At 45.7% G+C, this 23011-nt stretch overlaps 2 protein-coding genes across 3 annotated transcripts in view; one reads left to right on the forward strand and one right to left on the reverse strand.

Moving 5' to 3' along the window:
• rlbp1a (retinaldehyde binding protein 1a) overlaps positions 1–2003 on the forward strand; it is a gene marked incomplete at its 3' end in the record, with an annotated part of 7613 nt that extends 5610 nt beyond the window's left edge. The window contains exons 5-6 of the mRNA XM_080843638.1: positions 349–459; positions 1857–2003. Coding sequence (XP_080699764.1) covers positions 349–459; positions 1857–2003 — 258 coding nt within the window. The remainder of the gene's footprint in view (positions 1–348; positions 460–1856) is intronic.
• A 1576-nt stretch (positions 2004–3579) lies between these two features.
• Positions 3580–22861, reverse strand: abhd2a (abhydrolase domain containing 2, acylglycerol lipase a). 2 transcript variants are annotated; one of them, XM_080843936.1, is made up of 11 exons: positions 22722–22861; positions 21111–21210; positions 20380–20593; positions 16567–16742; positions 15182–15349; positions 13952–14135; positions 12501–12593; positions 11579–11677; positions 11007–11076; positions 10713–10797; positions 3580–7852 (listed from the first exon to the last, which is right to left on the reverse strand). In XM_080843936.1, the coding sequence occupies exons 3-11, from the start codon at positions 20586–20588 to the stop codon at positions 7635–7637; spliced, it is 1302 nt and encodes a 433-aa protein (XP_080700062.1). In that variant the 5' UTR covers positions 20589–20593; positions 21111–21210; positions 22722–22861; the 3' UTR covers positions 3580–7634. The 2 variants fall into 2 exon arrangements, with proteins under 2 accessions (XP_080700062.1, XP_080700061.1); XM_080843935.1 differs by lacking the exons at positions 21111–21210; positions 22722–22861 and having other exon boundaries at positions 20380–20756.
• Between the last annotated feature and the right edge of the window lie 150 nt (positions 22862–23011).

Consider the following 23011-nt stretch of genomic DNA (forward strand, 5'->3'; position numbering starts at 1 on the left):
AAACTGCTGTGGAACGTCTTTTTTGCCCGCCAGCTGGTCATTCTGACGTCAGCTGAAAACTATCAATACTGACCAGCACTCTGGAACACTGCATCTCTCAGGGCTTTGTTTACTCATAGCACTGATGTAAACAAACATATGTACTATGAACTCTTTGGATACATTACTGTTAAGGATGTACCCAAATGTGTGTGAGTGTATGTGTGTTTGTTTTTGTGTGTGTGTGTGTGTGTGTGTGTGTGTGTCTGTGTTGACATGTTATCCCTTTCCCACTGACCAGTTCTTGACTAGGTCAGCTGCAGTGATGTGTGCTCCTGTTGCTGACATGTTGTGTGTGTGTGTGCGCAGGACTCCTTCCCTGCTCGTTTCAAGGCGGTGCATGTGGTCCATCAGCCCTGGTACTTCACCACCACCTACAACGTCGTCAAGCCCTTCATGAAGAGTAAGCTGCTGGAGAGGGTGAGATCCACACACACACTTGTCCCTCAGCACTCACACACACACACACACACACACACACACACACACACACACACACACATACTTGTCCCTCAGCACTCACACACACACCTGTCCCTCAGCACTCACACACACACCTGTCCCTCAGCACTCACACACACACACACACACACACGCCTGTTCCACAGCACTCACACACACACACTCACACCTGTTCCACAGCACTCACACACACACACACACGCCTGTTCCACAGCACTCACACACACACACTCACACCTGTTCCACAGCACTCACACACACACACACACACCTGTTCCACAGCACTCACACACACACACCTGTTCCACAGCACTCACACACACACACACACACCTGTCCCTCAGCACACACACACACACACACACCTGTTCCTCACCACTCACACACACACACACACACACACACACACACACACACACACACACACACACACACACACACACCTGTTCCACAGCACTCACTCACACACACACACCTGTCTCTCAGCACTCACACACACACCTGTCCCTCAGCACTCACACACACACCTGTTCCTCAGCACTCACACACGCACTTGTTCCACAGCACTCAAACACACTCACACCTGTTCCACAGCACTCACACACACACTCACACACACACCTGTCCCTCAACACTCACACACACACACACACACACACACACCTGTCCCTCAGCACTCACACACACACACCTGTCCCTCATCACACACACACACACCTTTCCCTCATCACACACACACACACACACACACACACACCTTTCCCTCATCACACACACACACACACCTGTCCCTCATCACACACACACACACCTGTCCCTCAGCACTCGCACACACACACCTTTCCCTCATCACACACACACACACCTGTCCTTCAGCACCCGCACACACACACCTTTCCCTCATCACACACACACACACCTGTCCCTTAGCACCCGCACACACACCTTTTCCTCAGCGCTCACACACACACACACCTGTCCCTCAGCACTCACTCACACACACACCTGTCCCTCAGCACTCACTCACACACACACACACACACACCTGTCCCTAAGCACCTGGGTGCAGGGCTTGCTGATGATAGGGCCTGTTTGGGGTTATAAAGCTAAAACCAATCCAAGCCCTCTCAGACTTGATATCCCACTCAATTACACTGTATCTAAATAAAGGTCACTGTGAGAAGAACGATAATGTGAGACTGTGTTACTTGTTTCAAAACTGAGCTTCACCTTGGCAGAGCCTCCTGATCATGGGAAGTTTGACCTTTCACTGTTAGAAGTGAAGTCTCTTATAAGGCCTGGATGATGTTAGTTTGCACTCTGAACTACTTCTGTGCTTCTCGTGCCCACCTCAGGTGTTCGTCCATGGGGAGGAACTCGATGGCTACTTTAAGGAGTTCGATCCCGAGATACTCCCCGCAGACTTTGGCGGCAAAGGCTCCGACTGTGACGGCAAGGCCACCGCCGTGAAGCTGTTCGGCTCCGAGGATACCGCCCTCTAACCTCCTGACCTCTGTCGCCACAGAAACACCCACTCTGACTCCCACGGGAATACAGGAAAGTTCTAGGGATGTTGTTGTAGGGGGAACCAGGAAGAAAGGTTTTAAACACGGGGCGGGTTGGTTGTATTAAAAGTAACTTTCACTGGCTAAAGTAAGTATTGTACAACAGGGAGTCATCTAGTGCAGGGTGAGTTTTAGAGGTCTATCTAATAAAAATAAAAAACGTCAACACACCACGATTACACAGAAGACCCTCTGACGATGTGCAGAGGGAAACGTCTGGCGAAGACGAGACAGAGGTCAACCGTGTTACAAACTCCAACATTTTGTTCATTATTTTTCCAGGTCTTTTGCCTTATTTACGTATATATAGGTATATTCTAGACTAAAGCCTCAGACTGAGTCTGTATTGACTGAGTTAAAGAGTAGATATGTTGTGTAATCATGTGTACAACAATGAGACTAAGTGCTTAGCTAAAGAGGGGACAAGAGTACTGACCCACCACCGGGGGCTGAGGCCAATCGTATGGAAACCTCCTATAACTGAATGAATCTCAAACACATACTGGAGATGGCATAATGGTAATGTGCTATTAAATGTTTCCTTAATACACCCCAGTAGGACACTATTAAATGTTTTCTCAGTCACTTTAACCAGTTTTTAAACACACACACACACACAGAGGTTTCCCTATTGTTTTCCAGAAACAGCCATACTTCCCTCTCACTGATGCCACTGTCACATTGAAAATAATGAAAAATATTAGAAGAACTTTTATTTCATGTGGAAGTCTGCTTCCTGTTTCCTGTGCTGGGCTGAGCTGAATCATAACCGGGTCCTTCCCAGACGCCCCTCTTTCAAGACCCTGGCATCAGAGGGGACCCAGCTGACCCAGGGGTCTCCAGTGGACTTCCTTGTTCTAGAGAGCAGTTTGTCCTTAGAAATATTTTCTGCCAGTTGTGCTTTACTTCACTTGTATTGATTGTAGGTCTTCTCCTGTAGTTTGACAGTGAGCTGTAACATTTTCAATAAAATATGTGCAAACTGAAATGCTTTTGCCAAAGTTCATATGTGTTTTCACAGAACATACCAGTAAGTCTTTTCCAGATTAAGTACCTATTCATATGATGGTGTTTCCTAAAGCCGGGGTCATGAACCATCTGTGTATTAGCATTAGAATAGTGTGTGCATTAGCAAGACTGAGCATTGTTCAGGGATCTCAATGAGACGAGATGAGGAATGTGGACTCACTGTTGCAATATTGTGTGTCTGTAACTGACAACAACCTGTATTGAAATTTGTTTTGTTTGCTTTTGATGTTTGCTCTACCAAAGAACTCTGTGTGCTATGAAGTGTTGCAATCGAACTTTTGGGGCAAATAAAAATAGAAAACGGAACAAAGCCGACAGGAACATAACTCTAGCTTAGCACGGACAAAGGGCGCAGCACAAATACGTTTACAAGAAAATATTTTATTTGTGGAACACAATAACCATATTCTCATAAATTATTACATCACACACCATGTTTTTTTCCTTCTCCCTCAATAATAACAAAAAAAAAACACTGGTGATGTGGTATGGTTACAGCTGAAGGCCCAAAATACATTGCAATCTGTATGGCAACTCCACAACGGTCACAAATCTACAAGGTATCTGAATGGAACCGAGTAAGGAGAAGAGTTCAGGGACACCTAGGCCCACATCAAAAAAGCATAAAACCTGTGTGAATTTCTCACAACACGCTTCGCACCTGTCTAACAAACACTCAGTTTTAATCACAAAGCCGATTTCTCACTTCTGACAAGAAACATGAAATGCCAATGACAGGGTCATGAAACTCTTCTCCCCGAGATAAGCAAAGGCTGGAGACTACAGAAGCGAACAAGTGTTTGACAGGCAACTTGTGGGGTCGATGCTGAGCACTACAACAGTCAGATATACAGCAGGAGATCGGAAAGATCCAAGAGATCTCACAGACTGCAGTCAAACAGTGTGACGTCGCCTTTCCAGCTTTAAGCTTTACCAGAGAGATCCAGAATATTCCGGGTCTCCTACCCCAGGATGTGGACTCCTTTAGTAAGGGGGCTGAAGCCAATCTGAATCAAATATTGAATATTTAGTGTCTTTTAATGAGATCTGCTATTTCACGGAATATTTAGTGTCTTGGTTGTAAAAGCACAGATTGTGATGCAACTTTGGAAATGAATGTTGGCCTTTCCGTGCCCGTAGTGAACCTCTAGGCTCCACGCTCTTCTTCGGGTACATCGTCTCATTTGGCATTGAGCAGGAGAAGAGTGTTACACATTATTGCTCCCTATATTTCTGCATGATTGCCCCTGGTCCCAATAACATAACTATAAATATTGTATTTTACATACATATACACATCTCCTCTATTTTTTGTCTTTTTTATTTGTTTGTTAGTTTTTTTCTTTTTAAAGTGGGTGGTTCAGTGATTTGGTATATAACCAGCAATGGTGATATTATGTGGGCATCCACCAGTGTTCATACAAAACAAACACTCATACTCCAACATCTTTCAGTAACACTTACACAAGCAAACAACAGACAATAATTAGAACAGTATAAAATACAAAACATTGTGAAACGAAGTAAACGGAACAAAAATGAAAAGGGTTTCTGAGCAGATATCACCAGCATTTACTGTGCAAAGTTAGGGCGAGACATTCTTTTTTTTTTTTTCTTCCAAAAAAAAACAAAAAAAGCGTTACTGCCTCATTTATGTGGTTTGCAGCTGGTTCTGTCTGAAACGGGGGAGCACTATGCTGGTGGGTAAGATCCGAGACCGGAACCTTCCAGAACCCAAACATAGAGGGGGCCAGCCCCCCGTAGGGCTTCTAAAGGAAGGCGGGGGATGTCTGTTGAACAGGTTGATTGCCATTTCTGTATGCTGACTAAACGCAGTCCATAAACAGTTTAATGGATAGGTAGGAAATGTGGGTGTTGTTAAACACCTTCTCTCAGTGGCTTCTTTTGCTAAGCTAACAGAGCTATGACAAACAACTGACAGAAGGGGGAGCCATTGCAGCAGAGGTTCTCCACTGATGCTGAATGGCAGATTAAAGTGAGTTTCACTTGCGTCCTGGCCTGGCCTGGCCTGCCAAATGGTTGCCACACCATAAAAATAAAAAGAGGAGAAGCACTGGCTTGGCTTTTCCTTAAGCTTCATATAACTAAAATTACATTTTTGGTTCAACAGAGTCTCTTAAACAAAATATGGGATTGGGTAGTCTTGTCTAAGACCTATTTAAAATATAAAGGAATAGGATTAAGGTTTACTCCCCAGTCTAATCCCATACTACTGAATGCCGTGAGCTTGCATAGCACATGGGCCTATGGGAATCTGTCTGAAGGATGCACTGGTCAAGAGGTCTCTTTCTAAATACCAGTTACATAATCGCAGTTGAAATCGTGTACTATGCCCTGATTTGGAAGACACAATCACCTCTAGTATTACTGTCTTCACCACATCACAGACTCACAGCAGAGAAAGAATCCCTACAGGCAGTGGAAGTAAGTGCAATAAGAGCACTACCCCCACCCCCAAAAAATAATCACCCCCGACTCGCATTCTGCCTTTGACTGTGTACACATCCACACTCCTTATCTACACAACTTCTAAAACCAGACATGCATACTGTTCAACGCCATTCCACACGGTACACAACAATAAACCACAACCAAAAAACCGCAGGACAAAATGGATTCACACTGGGGACTGAAAACACAGATCTCCACTGAAAGGTTCACCTCTTCTAAAACCAAAAGGTCCTGGCCAGGGCAGCCCAGGCATGCCAGGTCTGCTGAGGCCTACAAGACAGCCCTCATGGGACCAGTGCCTCACGCCTGTCTGTCTCGGGCCAGGACATGTCTGTTCAGATCGCCTTTCAGGAGGCACCAGTCTAAACTACATGCCTCCCGGGGCAAAATAGAAACCACCTGCTAGAACAGCTCCTTGGGTTCTTCAACGTTCTGGGACGTGCCTTCAACAGAGTGGTTATCCCAACAGCTGTATGTTGTTGTTGTTGTTGCTGCTGAGATGATGCACTCTGTCAGAAGTCAACTCGAGCAGCACAATGCTGGGTCCAACTACTAGACAGACACTGGTGGAATACACTAGAGGTTTGGCCGCAGAAAGAGCGTCATACTTGGGTGAACATGAGAGATCAATGGGTCATCAGGCAGAAGAGGGACTGGATAGGTAACTAGAGCAGTGGGCTCCAACAGTTTAGTCAAAGGACCACCATTTTAGTCATGTTAAAGGATTACAACTGGAATCTCTGAGGTCCATTTTGTGCAAGTGAAGAATTTGTAGAATGCTGAATTTTGATCACTAGATTTTGCGCTCCACAAGAGTAAGTTCAGGATAGCATGTCATGATACAGGTCTTAAGCACGTGAGTGCGGTTACGTTTTGTTAAGGTCCATTTCACACTTGTCTGCTCTCTCATTGCTCTCTCATGTGTCTCACGCCTGTCTGCTCTACGCTGGCCTGGCTCCACTAACCCATTCTACTCATCCTAGAAAAGAAAAAAGAAAAGAAAAGAAAAGAAAAGAAAAGAAAAACACCTTTCCATCTCTGCGAGACGTTATTTATGGCAGAAGAGGACATTAAAGTGCTTTTGTATCATAAGAACACAGGATCAGGCTGAGATGATCTGCAGGAATGTGTTACTGAGGCTCTGACGTCTGTTGGCAGGTGGTCTGGCGTGTTCAGCATGTTTAGGTGGTTAAGCTTGACCCTGGAGCGAAACGTGAAAGAGAAGCACAACTGTTGCTTTGTGGTACAGAACTGATGAAGGTCCACCAGTTTAGCCCAGAAGGTCTAAAAGAACTACAGCAAGAACCTTAAACTCTGGAGAGTAGCCACCCACTGTGACTGGGCAGATTTCCCTGCAGAAGCACACAGTGCTGGCTAGCCTATCCTCATACGCTAAGACGCTGTGTGTTGAGTAGAATGTCCATTTGTGTTGGAGGTCCTAAGGGAAGCAGGCGGAGGAGATACTCCCGACATGAGCAGTGGTCAGTTCTGCCTGGCGAGTCTTTCGTGGGAATCCCACAGTGCGAGTCATTCTGCAAAAGCGGACGGCTCCAGTCCTCCTCGCGGTCCTCCTCGCGGTCCTCAGGGACTGAAACCATGGTGCCCGTGTTTGTGATCTCCAAACATAACGACGAAAAAAGTCACTTGTGTGGTAAATATTTTTGTTCCTGTTTTTTTTTTTTTTTCCCCTCCCCTTCAAGTTTTGTTTTGGTCAACATGGTTTCTATGTGTCTCTCTCCTCCTCTCACTCCCCCTCTCTTGGCAGTTTGAGACATTACAAGAATGACAGAGGGAAAACTAACTTTAAAACAGCAGATTAACTGTAGGCTTCTTTCATTCTTCTCCTGAAAGAAATTGCCACTTCCACAAAGGCATCAAAGGAAAACTCCTCAGGATGCATGTAAGGTGATGCGGGTGACTTGAGGGGCTGTGGGTTCAAAGGTCAAAAGGCCAAAAGGTAGGAAAGGCGGTGGGCACAAAAGCACAGTGAGAAAAGACATGGGTGGGTAAGTGGGCGTGTGTGTGTGTGTTTGGGAGAGGGGGTTAGAGAGGCGGGTCCGGCACCCTCTAGGACTGCGTGGCTTCCTTCTGGCACGGGGCGTTGGGCGTGTGCCCGCTGCCTAGGCACTGAGGCTTCTGCTTCTCCCACTGGCACATGGCGTTGGCATAGCCCACTATCACCTTGTCCATCCAGGTTAGGGGCTGTGGGAAGAGCACGGCGCCCTCGAAGAAGCCCAGGTGCCCGCCGTGCAGAGACAGCGCGAAGATCACGTTCTCCTTCTTTTCTGGAGGGGGGCAAAGACGCAGAGAAAAAGCAAACTTTCACAATCATGAAAAACCTAGAAATCACCAACATTATACAACAACACAGTTTTAGGAACACAATATACAGATACAGACAGGCAGGATTAAATCCTCTAATTTCTTCGTCTTATGGCCGGTTCACACTACACGATTTCAGCCCAATTTTGCACCGATTTCTTCGTCGCCGACAAATTTGCAGGATCGGGCCCGATTTTTAAAAGTCTGCGACGAGGTGAGGTCTTGTAGTGTGACATGCTTGCGACCTGCGATGTTTTCGTCTGCAACGTTCGAAAACCCCACGACGAAAAGTCTGGCATGTCAGAATTTTTAGGGGAATCGCAATGACGTATCCATTGTGGACATAGCTTAAACCTAGCATAAACCTCACTCTGGCCTGTATAACGAATGTCCAGCCTGATAAACTGTTATTATTGTAAATGTAGGTTACAAAATGTTGGTTTTAAAGTAGTCTATTTCCAGTCTTACCCGGAAATTTACGTTTGATAGCCTACCTCAAAAGTACCTAGCTGTTACCTAGGCAATTAGATACAAAGATTCATGATCTTGTAGTGTGGCCAGTCTTCCGACCAAGACAAAGCCCGAAGTCGTGGCTCTGTGATCGCATAGTGTGACATGTTAAATCGTGAAGGAATGTTCGACAATCGTGTAGTGTGAACCGGCCATAATAAACTTCAACAAAGATGAAGCCATGAGAAAATGACCAAGGGGAAACAAATACCTTGGACAGTATATCCCTTAGAAGAAAATCATTTCATAATAAGTGTAGTGACTGTATGTATGAGCCGTTATGTGGATTATGTGTGTTATGTGTGTACAGTTCACTGTGTATTGCATGTACACTTTATGCCCTGCACCTGGGCTCTGGTCAGCGTGTGTGTGTGTGTGTGTGTGTGTGTGTGTGTGTGTGTGTGTGTGTGTGTGAGGATATGCATGCATCCCTGGAACAATGGCCTTACACTTACTTACTGAAAGGCTCATCAAACAATACATTAATGCAAGTCTATCAAATCAATGTCACATAAGGGAACAGTGTAATCCCCTGCAACAGAAGAACAAAACATGCCAGATAAGTGGAACATGGCTGTTAATATCATCACAGGCTCTATGGCCAAGCTCTCTGGTGCAACCTTTGCCACTCCTCCTGACCATGGATTCATTTCTCGCTGTCCTATCTTGGGCAAGAATTTGTTTATGTGTGCGCACATGTGGGGGTGTGTGTGTGTTTCAGCATTTCTGGTGTTTCGCAATCATGTCACGTTGTGTTGTGTAGTACCATGCCATGCCAGGCTGGTCAGTTGGCAGAGATCTCTAGGGCAAAGGATGCAGACCCTCGGCCTCGGTGTGTGTGTGTGTGTGTGTGTGTGTGTGTGTTCTTTAGGGCAAAGGATGCAGACCCTCGTTCTTGGTGTGTGTGTGTGTGTGTGTGTGTGTGTGTGTGTGTGTGTGTGTGTGTGTTCTCTACGGCAAAGGATGCAGACACTCTGCCCCACTGGCATCTACAGTAACCTGACTCGCCCAGACAGCTGAGCTGCCGATAAATCCACATCTCTAGAGACAGGAAACGACGCCTTGAGCCCCCTGACACGCGCACCCCCCATCCCATGCCTGTAAATAACAACCCACTGCCCAGGTCACATTCCTCTAAGTGCCGCCAGCCGATCGGCCCAACCTCAGGGGTTGCTAGGCAGCCCAACAACCGACCATTCTAGAACTGCCAATGAGAAGTCCGGGACCAGCTCAAGATGTAGAGTCAGTGTTGGGAAATAGAGTGGCTCCACTGCCATGTTTACCATTCTGCATTGGTCATCAAGGGTGGCCATGACTAAGCAGCGGTGCATTGAGTGACACAGGACTGATTGGGGAACCTTTTGGAAAGAGTGTGTGTGTGTGTGTGTGTGTGTGTGTGTGTGTGTGTGTGTGTGTAGGGTTGTTGGGTAGGAAGAGATGATTAGACCCTCTCACCTCACCACACCACACCACACCACACCACACCACACCCCTGTGATCTGTAAACTCTTGTCTGGAGATGAGTCACACGTCAGGCACTGCTGGGTTAAGATAACTCCTTCTCTGGGGTTTAAAAGCCTGGCACTGCGCTGCCTACTTCATTGCCTACTTCAATTCACTGCACTGCCCTCTTGATGCCAACGGCGTTATATGCCACTTGACAGGGGGTTGAGAGGGCTTTGGCTGAGCCCACGAGTTGAGCCGACGCTGTTGCTAAACACGTCTCAGTGGGTCACTGTCACAATCAGGTTGGGCAATGCAAAGCTCATGGGTCATTCCTGTGACACACTTCATGTGACACACTTCCCTCCCTCCCTCCCACTCCACTGGCCATCACGGTCATTCTACGCAGAATACTGATGTTCATACGCTAAGCGTCTGTATCACTAAAGCCCCTTCTAAACTCATGAACCCCTTGGTTCTGGTTTACCTTCATCAGTGTACATGTTGTTGTTGTTGTTTACCAGCACAAACCAAAGTGGAAATGCTCCTCAGAGTAGCAGCCCAAGTAATGTCCTGAGGTCACCTCCACACCCCTTCTCACTTACACTCCCTGAATCCCCAAAGGATTGTGTGTGTATGTGTTGACAGAATAGCTGGGTATAGCTGTATAGGTGAATATGTAGTGTCTGTGCATATATATATATATTTTTTTTTTTTCAGTCATGTATTTGAGGTGTTTATTTGGAGTTGAGGCCTGTTGCCTGTGGTTGTAGCCGGTAATTGTTGTTGTTGGTAATTGCTGTTGCTGCTATTGTTGTTGTTGTTGTTGTTGTTGCTGTGTTGTTGGTTATTCCTGTCTGATGTCCTTACCTGCGAGTGTCCGTGGAATGGTGAGCAGAGAGGTGTGCACCAGTGGGTCATCCGCAGAGTTGACCAGCAACAGCGGAACATTCACCTGCAACGAGAGCAGCGTCACACAGAGCTCCTTCACCAACCCACACAGGGTAACAATGCTCAACATCTAGGGCCAACTATGAGCTCTCTAAAGGGAAACACTCTTAATCTACTGGCCAGATGTCATAAATGGCAACCTTTCAGCATCCTGCAACGCTGCTCACCCAGATAAGGGTGTGTGTGTATGTGTGTGTGTGTGTGTTTACTCACATTGTGAATATAATGCACACAGCTCTCCTTCTCGTAATACTCCTTCAGGGAACTGTGACCATGGAATTTCCTAGAAAATGCAAAAACCTTCAATCAGACCCAGGCGAGATAGGGATAGATAGATAGGGATAGATAGATAGGGATGGAGTAGATAGACAGAGAAAGAGCAGAGGGAGGGAGGGAAGGAAGGACGGATAGAGAATGAGTAGATAGATAGATAGATAGATAGATAGAGAATGAGCACATGGGGGCATAGGTCATGAGGACAGAAAGAAAGATTAAAAGGGAGAGAATATGGGAAGGGAGAACGTGAGTGAGGGAAGGCATTAAGAGGTTTTAATTTTTCAGGTTTCTAAAACAAAACAGCCAGGTTCACAGAGAGTACTCTGAATCTAGTGTTTGTTGTTATACTTGAGCTACAACCTTATTTCATACATTGAAAAGGTTACTCTCAATCTAGTGTTCTTGTTATCCTTGGGTTCAACCTTATTCCATGTGCTAAGACAGAGTTACTCCTCATCTGTGAGGCCCCCTGGTAGACTACGAGGACACAACGGGAGGTGACCTCTCACCTCATGATGGTGTCATCGATCTGCATGAGGGAGGTGGCCGTGTAGAGCCGGCTAAGGCTGGAATCCAGCAGCTTAGTGGAGCTGCCAAACAGACTTCCCCTGAACACACACACACACACACACACACACACACACACACAGACACACAGACACACAGACACACAGACACACAGCAATGTCAGTACCTGTCATGTTCATTCTGTGTTCTCTATCTTCATGGCATGAGTTAACAGGCCCAGCGGTGACAGCAGAGTCACACATGTGCCCCTAAAGGAAACATCTTGGTCTGATCTGTGAGATGCTCTTTATCACCTCCTCTCGTGCACCTTGGCTTGTGCACACGTGCTCAAGTTCACCAGGGCCGTCTCTCCAGCAACGCACCTGAGGGGGCCGTGGGAGCGCTTCAATAACACCGCTGCGCACGCAGCATTCCAAGCATAGCTACTACGCCCCAAACCAACCCTGAACTGTGAGTGTGTGTGTGTGTGTGTGTGTGTGTGTGTGTGTGTGTGTGTGGTTAGGTACACAACGAAAACAGAACACCTGGTAATGATTACATTGCTGTATCCATGTTTATTAACTTTGCCTTCTGAAATACTTTTTATCCAGAGGGGAAAAAAAAAACAAAGCATGAGAATAAAGAAGATACTAGAATGGGAGTGTTTGGGCGTTTAACAGAATGTGTGCTTGTACTTGTGTGATAGGATGATCATGTTGTGTGTGTGTGTGTGTGTGTGTGTGTGTGTGTGTGTGTGTGTGTGTGTGTATGTATGTGTGTGTGTGTGTTAAACAGCATGTGTGCCTGTACCTGTGTAAGAGGATGATCGTGTATGTGTGTGTGTAACAGCATGTGTGCTTGTACCTGTGTGAGAGGATGATCGTGTGTGTGTGTGTGTGTGTGTATGTGTGTGCCTGCCTGTACCTGTGTGAGAGGATGATCTTCTTCATGTTGTCAGCCATCAGGAAGTTGTAGAACCTCCTGCACTGGTCCCACTGCAGGAAGGTCTCCTGCGCCCTGCGCACATGCACACACACAAAAAAAAAAAAAAAAAAAAAGAAAGAAAGAAAGAAAGAAAGAAAGAAAGAGAGAAAGAGAGAGAGAGAGAGAGAGAGAGAGAGAGAGAGAGAGAGAGAACAGTCAAATTAAGCACAATGTTGGCTAATATACTCTGAAAAGTCTATTCAGACAGACAAACAGACACACACACACACACACACACACACACAGGTAGAATAAGCTCAGACACCCTGCCTTCATTCAACAAAGCTGTTCTCACAGTGTAATGGAACAGTTCAGTTTACCAAAACCCAGCAACCCAGGGCTAAAATAAACAAAACAACACAATTGTTCTTCATCAAAGGTTCTTGATAAAAATCTGACTACTAAAAATACTGAAAGTCGCATTTTGAGACAGAGGAAGCACATTTACATTTTTTTTTTAAGTGCTTTGCAGGGCGTTCCCTCAGAAATGGAAGAAACAGACTTAAGCAGATTAAAGCATTCATTATATTTTCATTCATTTCTATTTATACAGTGGCATTACCAATGAGCAGCGTCACCACATGTCTGGGGCCAGCCTTTAGACCGCAGCTCTGCTAGTAACTGGCCAACCCGACCCAAATTTCAGCAGTGTGGTATTAGAACATGACGCCACAACGACACCATGCAACCCAGGGAAGTGAGACACGGTGATTTCTTGTCAGTATGACTTCTTAATAATATGGGGAGAGGTGTGTTACAGACACACGCCATGGTAACCTTGCAGCCTCTGTGTGTGTGTGTGTGTGTGTGTGTGTTTGTGAGATTATCAGGCTGCGTCGGTCACTGCCTACGCCACCTACTTTGTCAGGTCTCATATGAAATGAGTCAGCTGGCCTCCCAGCTCCACAACAAAGGTAGCAGTGCCCGCAGCGGTATGTACACTGACTCGGTGCACCTCTCAAAGGGGAGGAATGCGCACAAACAGCAGACAGATGAATGCAAGCTTCTGGTTTCTGGCTTCTGGCATGCCGTTCCCGGCGTAGCACAATGTTCCGGGAAGCTCTCTCTGAGGAGACGTGATGTCCCACTTACACGTGTCACAAGAATGTGTGCGGCATCGTCAGCCCAAGAGTGCCCGTGCTCAGCGATCACCAATGCAATCCTTTTTATAACGTAGCAATGCAAAACTACCCTCTACCCCAATACGTTCACAATCACCCTGAGTAGCTTTGGCTTGTTATTGCGGATGCCGGAGATAACCGCAGATTACTACTAATGTCAACAGCAGCATTTAGCTCTTCTGGCAGAGACAGGAGAGTAGGGAGAGAGAAAAACACACACACACACACACACACACACACACACACACACACACACACACACACACTCACCTGAGTGCACTGTAGCCCTGGCACACGCTCACGCAGCACAGCACGCGCTCCTGGTTGGTGCGGTTCTCGCCCAGGAACTTGCAGACGATGTTGCCCCCGAGGCTGAAGCCCACCACGATGAGCTGTGTCTGGGGGTACGCCCTCTTGATGTAGCCCACCATCGCCCCGAACTCCCACGTGCACCCTGAGGGCAACACACACACCACCACAGGTCACACCCAAGAAGTCCCCTCACAGAAAGTGTGTACATCTAGCCAACAGTGAAACATCCAGGCTCAGAACCTACTCTACACAAGGACTTCAAGTCAGCTATCCAGCGTTTAATAATTTTTTTAATTGTTTCCATTGAGATGCCATGGACATGTTTGAAATGCCTAAAAACAAGTACTTTTATTTTCTGAGGCTGGACATTTCTACTTTTGGTGCTGTCGTTATATGACAAGGACATGTATTAACAGCAGGGTCCAAGAAGTGAGCTACAGTCTACAGAATGTTCCTATGAGATGAAAAGGGGATGTCTTACTAGGACAGCAGAGGTATCGTAACAGTGTTAATTATCGGACAGCGGGTGTTATCGGCAAACGTTTGCATTGTCATGTGAATCCATTATTAAACTGAAGTTATAGATTGTTAATCCATTAATAAACTTAGCATTTTGATTGTTTAACAGAATGGCCGATGTTTGACACTGTCCGATAACTCCCATAGGTACGCTAGAGGTGATGGGATGAAAAGAGGAGACTTTATACAGCACCTCTTACAGCTGAGTCCCATTGTGGCGTATAAACATCACAAAGGACAATGAACAGAACACACATGCACACAAGACAGACACAAACCACAAGACAGACATTGCCTAGCTTCTAGCATCATCAGAGGCTCACGCATCTTTACAGACTTGCACAACAAACCAGTGACACATACACAAACAAGTGACACAAACACTGCTGACGTATTTTCTCAGGTGATTTCGCAAACTATATTCCACTCAGGTCCACCCCAATGTACAATCCCCTTTGAGTTAGTGAGTGAGTGAGTGAGTTGGAAGTGTATATACACGACTGAACTGAGCATGGGCGTCCATAACTTGAGTGACAGCATTGAGGTGCTGATGGGCACCACCACCGCAGGGCTAGAACTTGTCTTCAACGGTGCAGGTGTGAACAAGTGTACGGGTGAGACTATGTAGCATGGTGACTGGAGGGTCTGTCTCATAGGGTGCGGCCGTACCGTAGGTGAACATGCGCGGAGACGTGAGCTCGATGTTGGGCAGCGCTCCCAGGTGATTGAGCACTGCACACCTGTAGCCCTGCTTCTGCGAGTGATCCACAAAAGTCCGGATGTAGTGCTTCTCGCTATGGTTACCGATCCCTGGACAGATCACCATGGTGATGTCATCTGCACACAGGAGAACAAAGAAAACAATGCTTATCACTAGCTGATAGGGTGATATTTGCATTGAGGTCACACATACAAACACATGGGTATGATAAAACCTCTTTACACAAAGAGGTTACAGTTTGAAATGGAAATACTATATATTGACTCTTCCAGTGATGCACTCTGGAGTCACTGAGGTAAGGCAAACAAAACAGGGAACAGAGGAACACTATTCTCCCAGTTCCCCATTAATGTCAAACAAGATTACTAAATGACAGACCAGAGCACTCTTATGACTTGTTTCTAAGAAAACATCAACAACATTCAGTTTGAGATAGTCGCCATGGGAAACCAAATGAGGATGGGATGGTCAGATATCAGCAGACAGACAGCACAAGATGCATGGTGACAAGGGAGCTCTTGTGCCCCTTTTCCTTATTACTCTGGCAATGGTAGCGAAGGAGCCAAGAGTTCCATGTGACAACAGGCTGCACCCAATTACAGTGGGAACAGACTGCACCTCAGCCCACATCCCAGACATGGAGACACACTGAAGTATGCCTCAGTGGGAGAGGCTATACACACACAGACACACACACAGATCTTTTTGGGTTCAATCCTTTACTAAAGACAATTAACAATCAAAATAGGTCCAGTATTGAGTTAGAACAATATAACAAGCAAACAGTCGGTCACACCCCCTCCTCCAGCCACTGAACATTTGCTCTAGACAGTTTTTTTACTACTGTATTTATCCCACTTATAGTGTATTCATATTTATATTCATTTATAATCGTATTTTGTCTATAGTGTATTCATTGTACTTATATAATAACTCTTAACTTACTCTGTATGTAACATTATTACTTCCTTTTCATTTCATTTTTTAATTTCATTTACTACTATCACTTATACTTACAACTGCACTTTATATATATACTTATCATCCGAATGGCACTAGCTTCTTCTACTGCTGCTAGTCTTCTATCAATACTGTTCATATTCCATATCTTATTTATTTACATACTCCACTTTACAGCTATGCACATACTCTGCACTTTTTCTGCTTTTTTGCACTTCTGGTTAGATGCTTAACTGCAAATTTCGTTGTCTCAGAACTTGTTCTCTGTGCAGTGACAATAAAGTTTAATCTATCGTTCCCCTTGAACAACACACTCATACACAACCCTAACCTAACAGGTGTCAACACACAAAATAACAACTTGAATGCCAACCTCCTGTTGGGTGGTCGGCCATGGGCTCGAAGAGGTCGAAGGTGGCAGTGGCACCGTCTATCATGGGCAGGAACTTCCTGAGACCGTTGGGGTGTGGTGAGCTCACTCGGCCCAACTTCCCATAGAGCGCTGTCTGCAGGTGGCCACTCTTGCCCCACAACAGCGGAGGAATGTACCTGGAGAAGGAAGACACAACAACGCAGTTTCAGTCATTCTGATTGGCAAACTGTTCTGAGCAAGAACATACAACACTTGGATATATTCTATTTCACCCTATAAGGAGAGACACTACTAATATAATTTCATTTTATTTAATTTCAAACTGACACTGCTGGGGTGAATTTGGCTTTGTGATCTTGCCTCTCATGATAGTCGCATAGACAAAATTCAAATAGTCACAGAGGTGATGGTGTCCCTTAAAAAGCTCAAACCAAGAACAGTCACCTGATTGCAGAGACCTTGCAAAGACACTAGCTGAGCCTTCACATACTGTGTAAGGAGTCAGCAAAAGATTCACTCAGTTTCCGGTGCCAGGAATTCTGTCTAGTTGAGGACTAGCCTAAATTCCATTTGTGATTACGCCACTTCACCAGGGAATACAACCCGGCGCAAAAACCTAAACTGGACAGAAGAAGTCAATGGATGAAACTACAAGTAAATGATTTCAGCGTTGGGAGTCTGAAATGTCCTCTCTGACTGTCTCATTACAAAGTCTTATAGTTGTTTTTGCAGCCTTCTTCTAGGAGAGAGAATAGAGAAGGATGTGCCCTATTACGAGGCCCAATCTGCAGAAATACTTCAGTGACATGTTTAGACTATGGTGCCTGTCATGTTTACATCTGATGAGCAGCGTGCTTCTGAAGAACACCACTTAGTTACGCAAGAGCTCCGCACTGATCACGACAAAATCTTCACAAGTTCTATGTTTTTTCTAATTACGCAACACCAAAACAGCCACTCCTTTTTTTGCCCTTTGCATACACTGCTATTACTAACGCTTCAAGAATTTATGAGGGAACAGCAAAGTAGGCCCCTGAGAACATACTGTGCAGATGACCACAGTCAGATATGCCAAAGTACACAGAGAAAACACAGTCAGATATGCCTAAGTACACAGAGAAAAACTAGCTTAGTCTGCGTGGCGATAAAAGCTGTGGCGTTGTGTCTACAAATACTAAATAGCAGAGCTGGTGACTGCCTGCTCTGGTCCAGCACTGTAGGTCTCACTGTACACAATCAGAAGGAGGATGCTAATAAAACACACACACACACACACACACACACACAAGGGCAACTCGACCGTGCCTCGGCTGAGATAGCTGAGGGCCAGAAGAGCCAGAGGACGCGCACTGCGTCCATGACCGGTACACCCGGACACCGTTCATATCAGTCCCAAAGTCCGGCCCGCCATTAGCGGTCCAGCAACCTCATCTTCCTCACAACACGGTGCCACCTGTGTTGAACAAACAGCCAGCAACAGTACCCCCTTAGTCAAACATCCAGTCACGGCACTGATTATTTTACAGCCCTTCATCGGTAATTGCTGCGCTAGTGATGGCGAGGAATTGCTGGAATAAATCGCTGTTACATCACGCAGCGTGGGGGGGTGGGGTGGCGGGGAAAGGGAGGGGGAGGGGTAGATGGCATCTTAGGGTAACAAAGGGGATCAGGTACGGAGAGGCTTCTCCACAGGAGAATAAGGAGAAGTCACCGGAGGCTATGCTCCTGCTGAGAAGTCACCAGAAGCCTCTGCTTAGTCTGGCCGAGTTAATGCTGATAGAATGACTATGTAATGAGATAATCCTGTAGGCGGGGGGAGGGGGAGGACGGGGGACTACTCTTGGGAAGATGCCCACAAAGAGGGAGCATTACAGGGAGACAGCATGGCTGGCTCAAGCTGCTGTTTATGCACAAACCTCGAGCACTGACCTATATGAACCTACTCTAGTCTATTCACGGCAGGCCACATAACCTAGATTCCTACCAAAGACCATCAGCTTTGGGCTATTTTGATGGTCAAGGCCTTGAGCTAATGTATTGTGCAAAGTATTGGCTAGATTAAAAAAAAACAGCATAAAAGGGTGTACCTAGACAGCCCTTAACAGACAGCAAACAACCAACCCTGCCCTCATTATACTGGAAGCGTTGCCATAAAGTTCTGGGCATGGATCCAATTGCCAGCTCATAGGGATCTACCGAGGCACTTCCTCTTTCTAACCACAACGCGACCATAAAAGCACGAGGTTAATGGCTATCTAATATTTCTATTACACCTGCCCTCAATGTCTGTGTCTAAGGATCACATTAGACGTCTGGCCCACTGCCCTGTTTCATTACTGAAAAGAAAGTCCTGACTCATCACATCACGCACGCCCTGCGCTGTGTGAGGTTCAGATTCACATCAGGACACTCCGCCCTCCCTGAACCCAACCCGCCTGCCCGCCCACTCGCGGAGCACAAAGTCCTCTGATCCACTCCCTTATGTGATCACAGACTAAATATTTTCATAGAAGGCATGGGGAATCACTGGGGCGCCTCAACCTCCCCCCGACTGAACTCTCCCCTGCACTGGGACACGTGAGGTGGGGTGGGGTGGAGGCCTGGAGCTGGGTGACTTATTGATTAGCCTGCCTGGCCTCTGTACACATGGCCATTGCACTGGAAACACTATTACATAATGTTGGTAATGATGGTAGCCCATGGTAGCCTGTGTCAGGGGATGTTATGAAGGGGCCATGGAACAGCAGGGGATGAATGTTGACATGACATTTAGGCAGATGGATGATCTTCAGAGGAATGTGCAGCATTGGAAACTGGTGTTTAACATCCTAACATCCTAACACACACACACACACACACACACACACACACACACACACACACACACAAAACTGGTTCAAGTCAGAGACCTCCCTATAACAAAGTATCATTGTCTGTAGACACCCTCACTATAGCAGTCATTCATTTTAGAAGTCAGAGTACCATACCTACCATATGCCTTAAATGTCACCTAGTTCACTGAATGAGCATACCAAGCCAGTCAGTCACAGTCCTGCAAAGGGCGTGTGCATCCCATTGAAGCTCATTAGTGAGACATTAACAGATCTAACAGCCCCATGTTAGCCGAAAGACTGAAAACAAACACTTGGGGAGGGATGCAGAGGTTCTCCTTCGGCACTAACAAAAGCAAAGTTTCAACACCAGTAGCATAAAATGCTCAGAACACGCGTTCATAAATACTTGGAGGGCAAATATGAGCTCAGTTTGCTCTTGTCAATATGGTAGCCAATATGGAGAGCTCTCCGGTTACCTATGACAAACAGTGTGAGGCTCAGGTGTTTTCAAAAACAACAGACAGTCAGACTCGATGAGAGAGATGCCTGTGCATTATGAAACCCTTTTCTACATTCTAGAAGCTATATTGGAACGAGGTGCTGAACGGATAGTTCAACATTCTTAAACGCCTCTAGCAACACCATCTACATTACATTATGTGAACAGTCCAGCTAACAGCTGACCTCACTTATGTTCAAATGCCTGTCTCTGTGAAATGAACGTATTCATGCATGGCTTACAGCTACAGCAACAGCAACTGCTGTCAGGTGAATACTAAAGGCATTATATTAAATGGTCTCTATCTGTTAGTTCATACAATGAAGTTTCATCATTAGAATACTACCTGTACACCAAGATTCTGATGTGGAATATCGGGGGTTTATGCCCGTGTCTATGTATGTGTGTGTTTGTGTGTGTGTGTGTGTGTGTGTGTGTGCGTGTGTGTGCGTGCGTGTTTGTGTGTGTATAAGGACTCACTCTTTGGTCAGGCAAGGGCAGGACTTGAGTAGGAAGCGGTTGAGGGCCGTGTCCTGGTAGGTGAGCTCTGGGGATGCAGTGGGGCTCTTCAGGTTCAGGCAGCGCACGATGATGTAGAGCACCGTGGCAACCGCTGCCAGCTTCACCCCATCGAACACGGCCGGCATCTCCGGCGAGATGGTGTACGCATCTGTCTCCTGGTTGGACATGGTTGCTACGACACACATGGAATCACCAGAAATTAACCTCAAAACTTTTTCATTGACCTTTTCAACTTATGTCCCTGATTATCAAAGACCTCAGATTTGGAAGTTCTATTATCCAAAATGCGGGGAAAAAACGTTAAATGCTCAACAGTGTATGAATTTGAAAGTAAAGATTCCTCGTAGGCTGTAGCTTTAGCATAAGCCCTAACATTGTGTTTTGGTCATTTCACACGGAAACAGGTCCTGGTTTACAAATAAGGTGTTCTCTCTCTTCAGGAGAAAAGGGAAGTACGGAAGTTCTCAACTCTCACAAGTCTGACGGTGAGCCATTTTCAAAACAAACCAAAAGACAAAAGACAAACAAAACAAAACAGGAAGTTATTAACGGCACACAGGAAGGAAGGCAAAATAAGGAACATGAGCAACCTGCTAGATTCAAGTCTCAACACTGTGTGTGACCAAACCCACACATATTTAGGAACACCACAAGCGGAAAAAAAATAGCAATGTCACAAGTTTGCATACCTCTCTTTCTATTCTGTGGCGGAGAACAAGACCTCGGACCCTGTGACTTCAAACAGATTATCTTTGTCCTTTAAGACGAGTCACAGTGATCTGGTCAGCCCTGGAAGAAAGAAAAAGAAACAGAGTTTAACAATATTAAATCTGCTCGCACAAACCCATGCATTCTTACAGAATACATTCATGACTGAACTCTGGGATAATTGGCCGATGGCAAAAACGTAGTTCACTCTGGGTTAGTAAATTGATCCTTTGCACAGACAGGGGAAACCGATTGAAATCAGATGTCCCGAGCTGCTCTTGCACACAGGCGTCCCCAACGAGAGCTCACTGCTCACCCAAGTCTAAATTACATTAAAGGGCCACATCATCACCTATCTAGTGATTCTGCGCTGAAATGGATCTCCTCCACAGATCCTGAAAATGCCACCGTTCTCTGTCACAACTGTCAGTATTTCATTACTAATAAATATGACATGTTAAAGGAAACATGAAACTGAAAAACACATTACAGAAACCCAAGACAGTGTCTGTGTGTGTGTTGGCAAGCCCTCATCTATGTATAAGATTTAATTTAATAACTTAAATGACCAGGGCTTAGCCCACATACCAGGGACCAGTATGACCTCATCCTCCAGAAACACAATTGTCATCAGGGACAAAGTAAACAATCAGAGCAGAGTCTAGTGTCCATAATCCCCCCGCCCCCCCTCCCATGGCATCCCCACCAGCGGTTTACAGCCAGCGACGCTCCGGATCATGGTCAGCTGGGGACAAAACGAAACACTAAACACCCTTTCATCTTTCCAATTACTCTACTCTTTAAGGTCAATCTATTCATCCATCATGATAGATTTTCTTCTTTTTTTAAGTCGAAATCACCCAAGTCAAAAAGCCTAGTAGGCCTGCAACTCAATTTATTCCGCTTGAAAGAAACAGGCTGGAGCTGTCCCCTCTTGGTTATTTTGGTAGCTCGGAAGTAAGCGTGGCTCATCGGTAGAAAAATATCCTCTAAGCTAGACGATAAGAGCAATAATATCCCCCTCTCAGTAAAACTGAAATATGAACTGGGGCTTCATTTAACAACAATCTGTCAAATACTGTCGCTGCGACTAACCGCTTTCCTCTCCTCTCCAGGGCATTGCGTATCAGAATTACACATATATCTTTGTAACTCTTGGAGGTTCACGCTCATTGTTACCATTAATGGCAAAGAAATTCCTTAAGTTACTGTTGCAAAGTAGGCTTACTGTCTCAATGTTACAATGCAAAGATGCGCTGAAAGCAGTGCTGAAAAAACAAACAAACATTTGTGTCTAACAGTAACAGGCCCGAGAATGCATCATTTTCACGATCAACTTCCCATACCATTAATTTATAAATAAGTGTACCAGATGAGCTAAAGAAACACATCCAATGACCACTACGTCCAATAATTACTATTAAGGATACTGCAGACAATACTATCTCTTTGTCAATGTTAGCGCGCCAGTTAGCTAGACTTGGGTGGTAAGCACCACTGGATGCTTGTCTAGTCTGTTAGCCTGCAGCTAGCAACATATTAGCAGCCTAGCTGGTCGTATCATAGATTAAAACGGGATGTTTTTACCCTACCTAACAATCCGACGGAACAGCCAGATGATCCCTTTTCCTTTCTGCATATGATCATATATCCTTCCATAGGGAGCAGAGGTTATAACTCCTAGTCAAATAGATTGGTATCAATGCTTTAGAGCATTTTCCTCCCCAGCAACGTACACGCATAGACTAGTATAGCACCTGACAGTGGACACAGACTTTACTTCCTACAGAGGAGCAGCGGATTTATATATTGCACACCCATTGGATAACGGGAACACGACGTCACTAGGCATCGGGACTTTTCTGTTAGATGATGTTAGTTG

This window comes from Sprattus sprattus (genome assembly GCF_963457725.1).
Source record: "Sprattus sprattus genome assembly, chromosome: 8".
In the NCBI taxonomy this organism is placed as follows: Eukaryota; Metazoa; Chordata; class Actinopteri; order Clupeiformes; family Clupeidae; genus Sprattus; species Sprattus sprattus.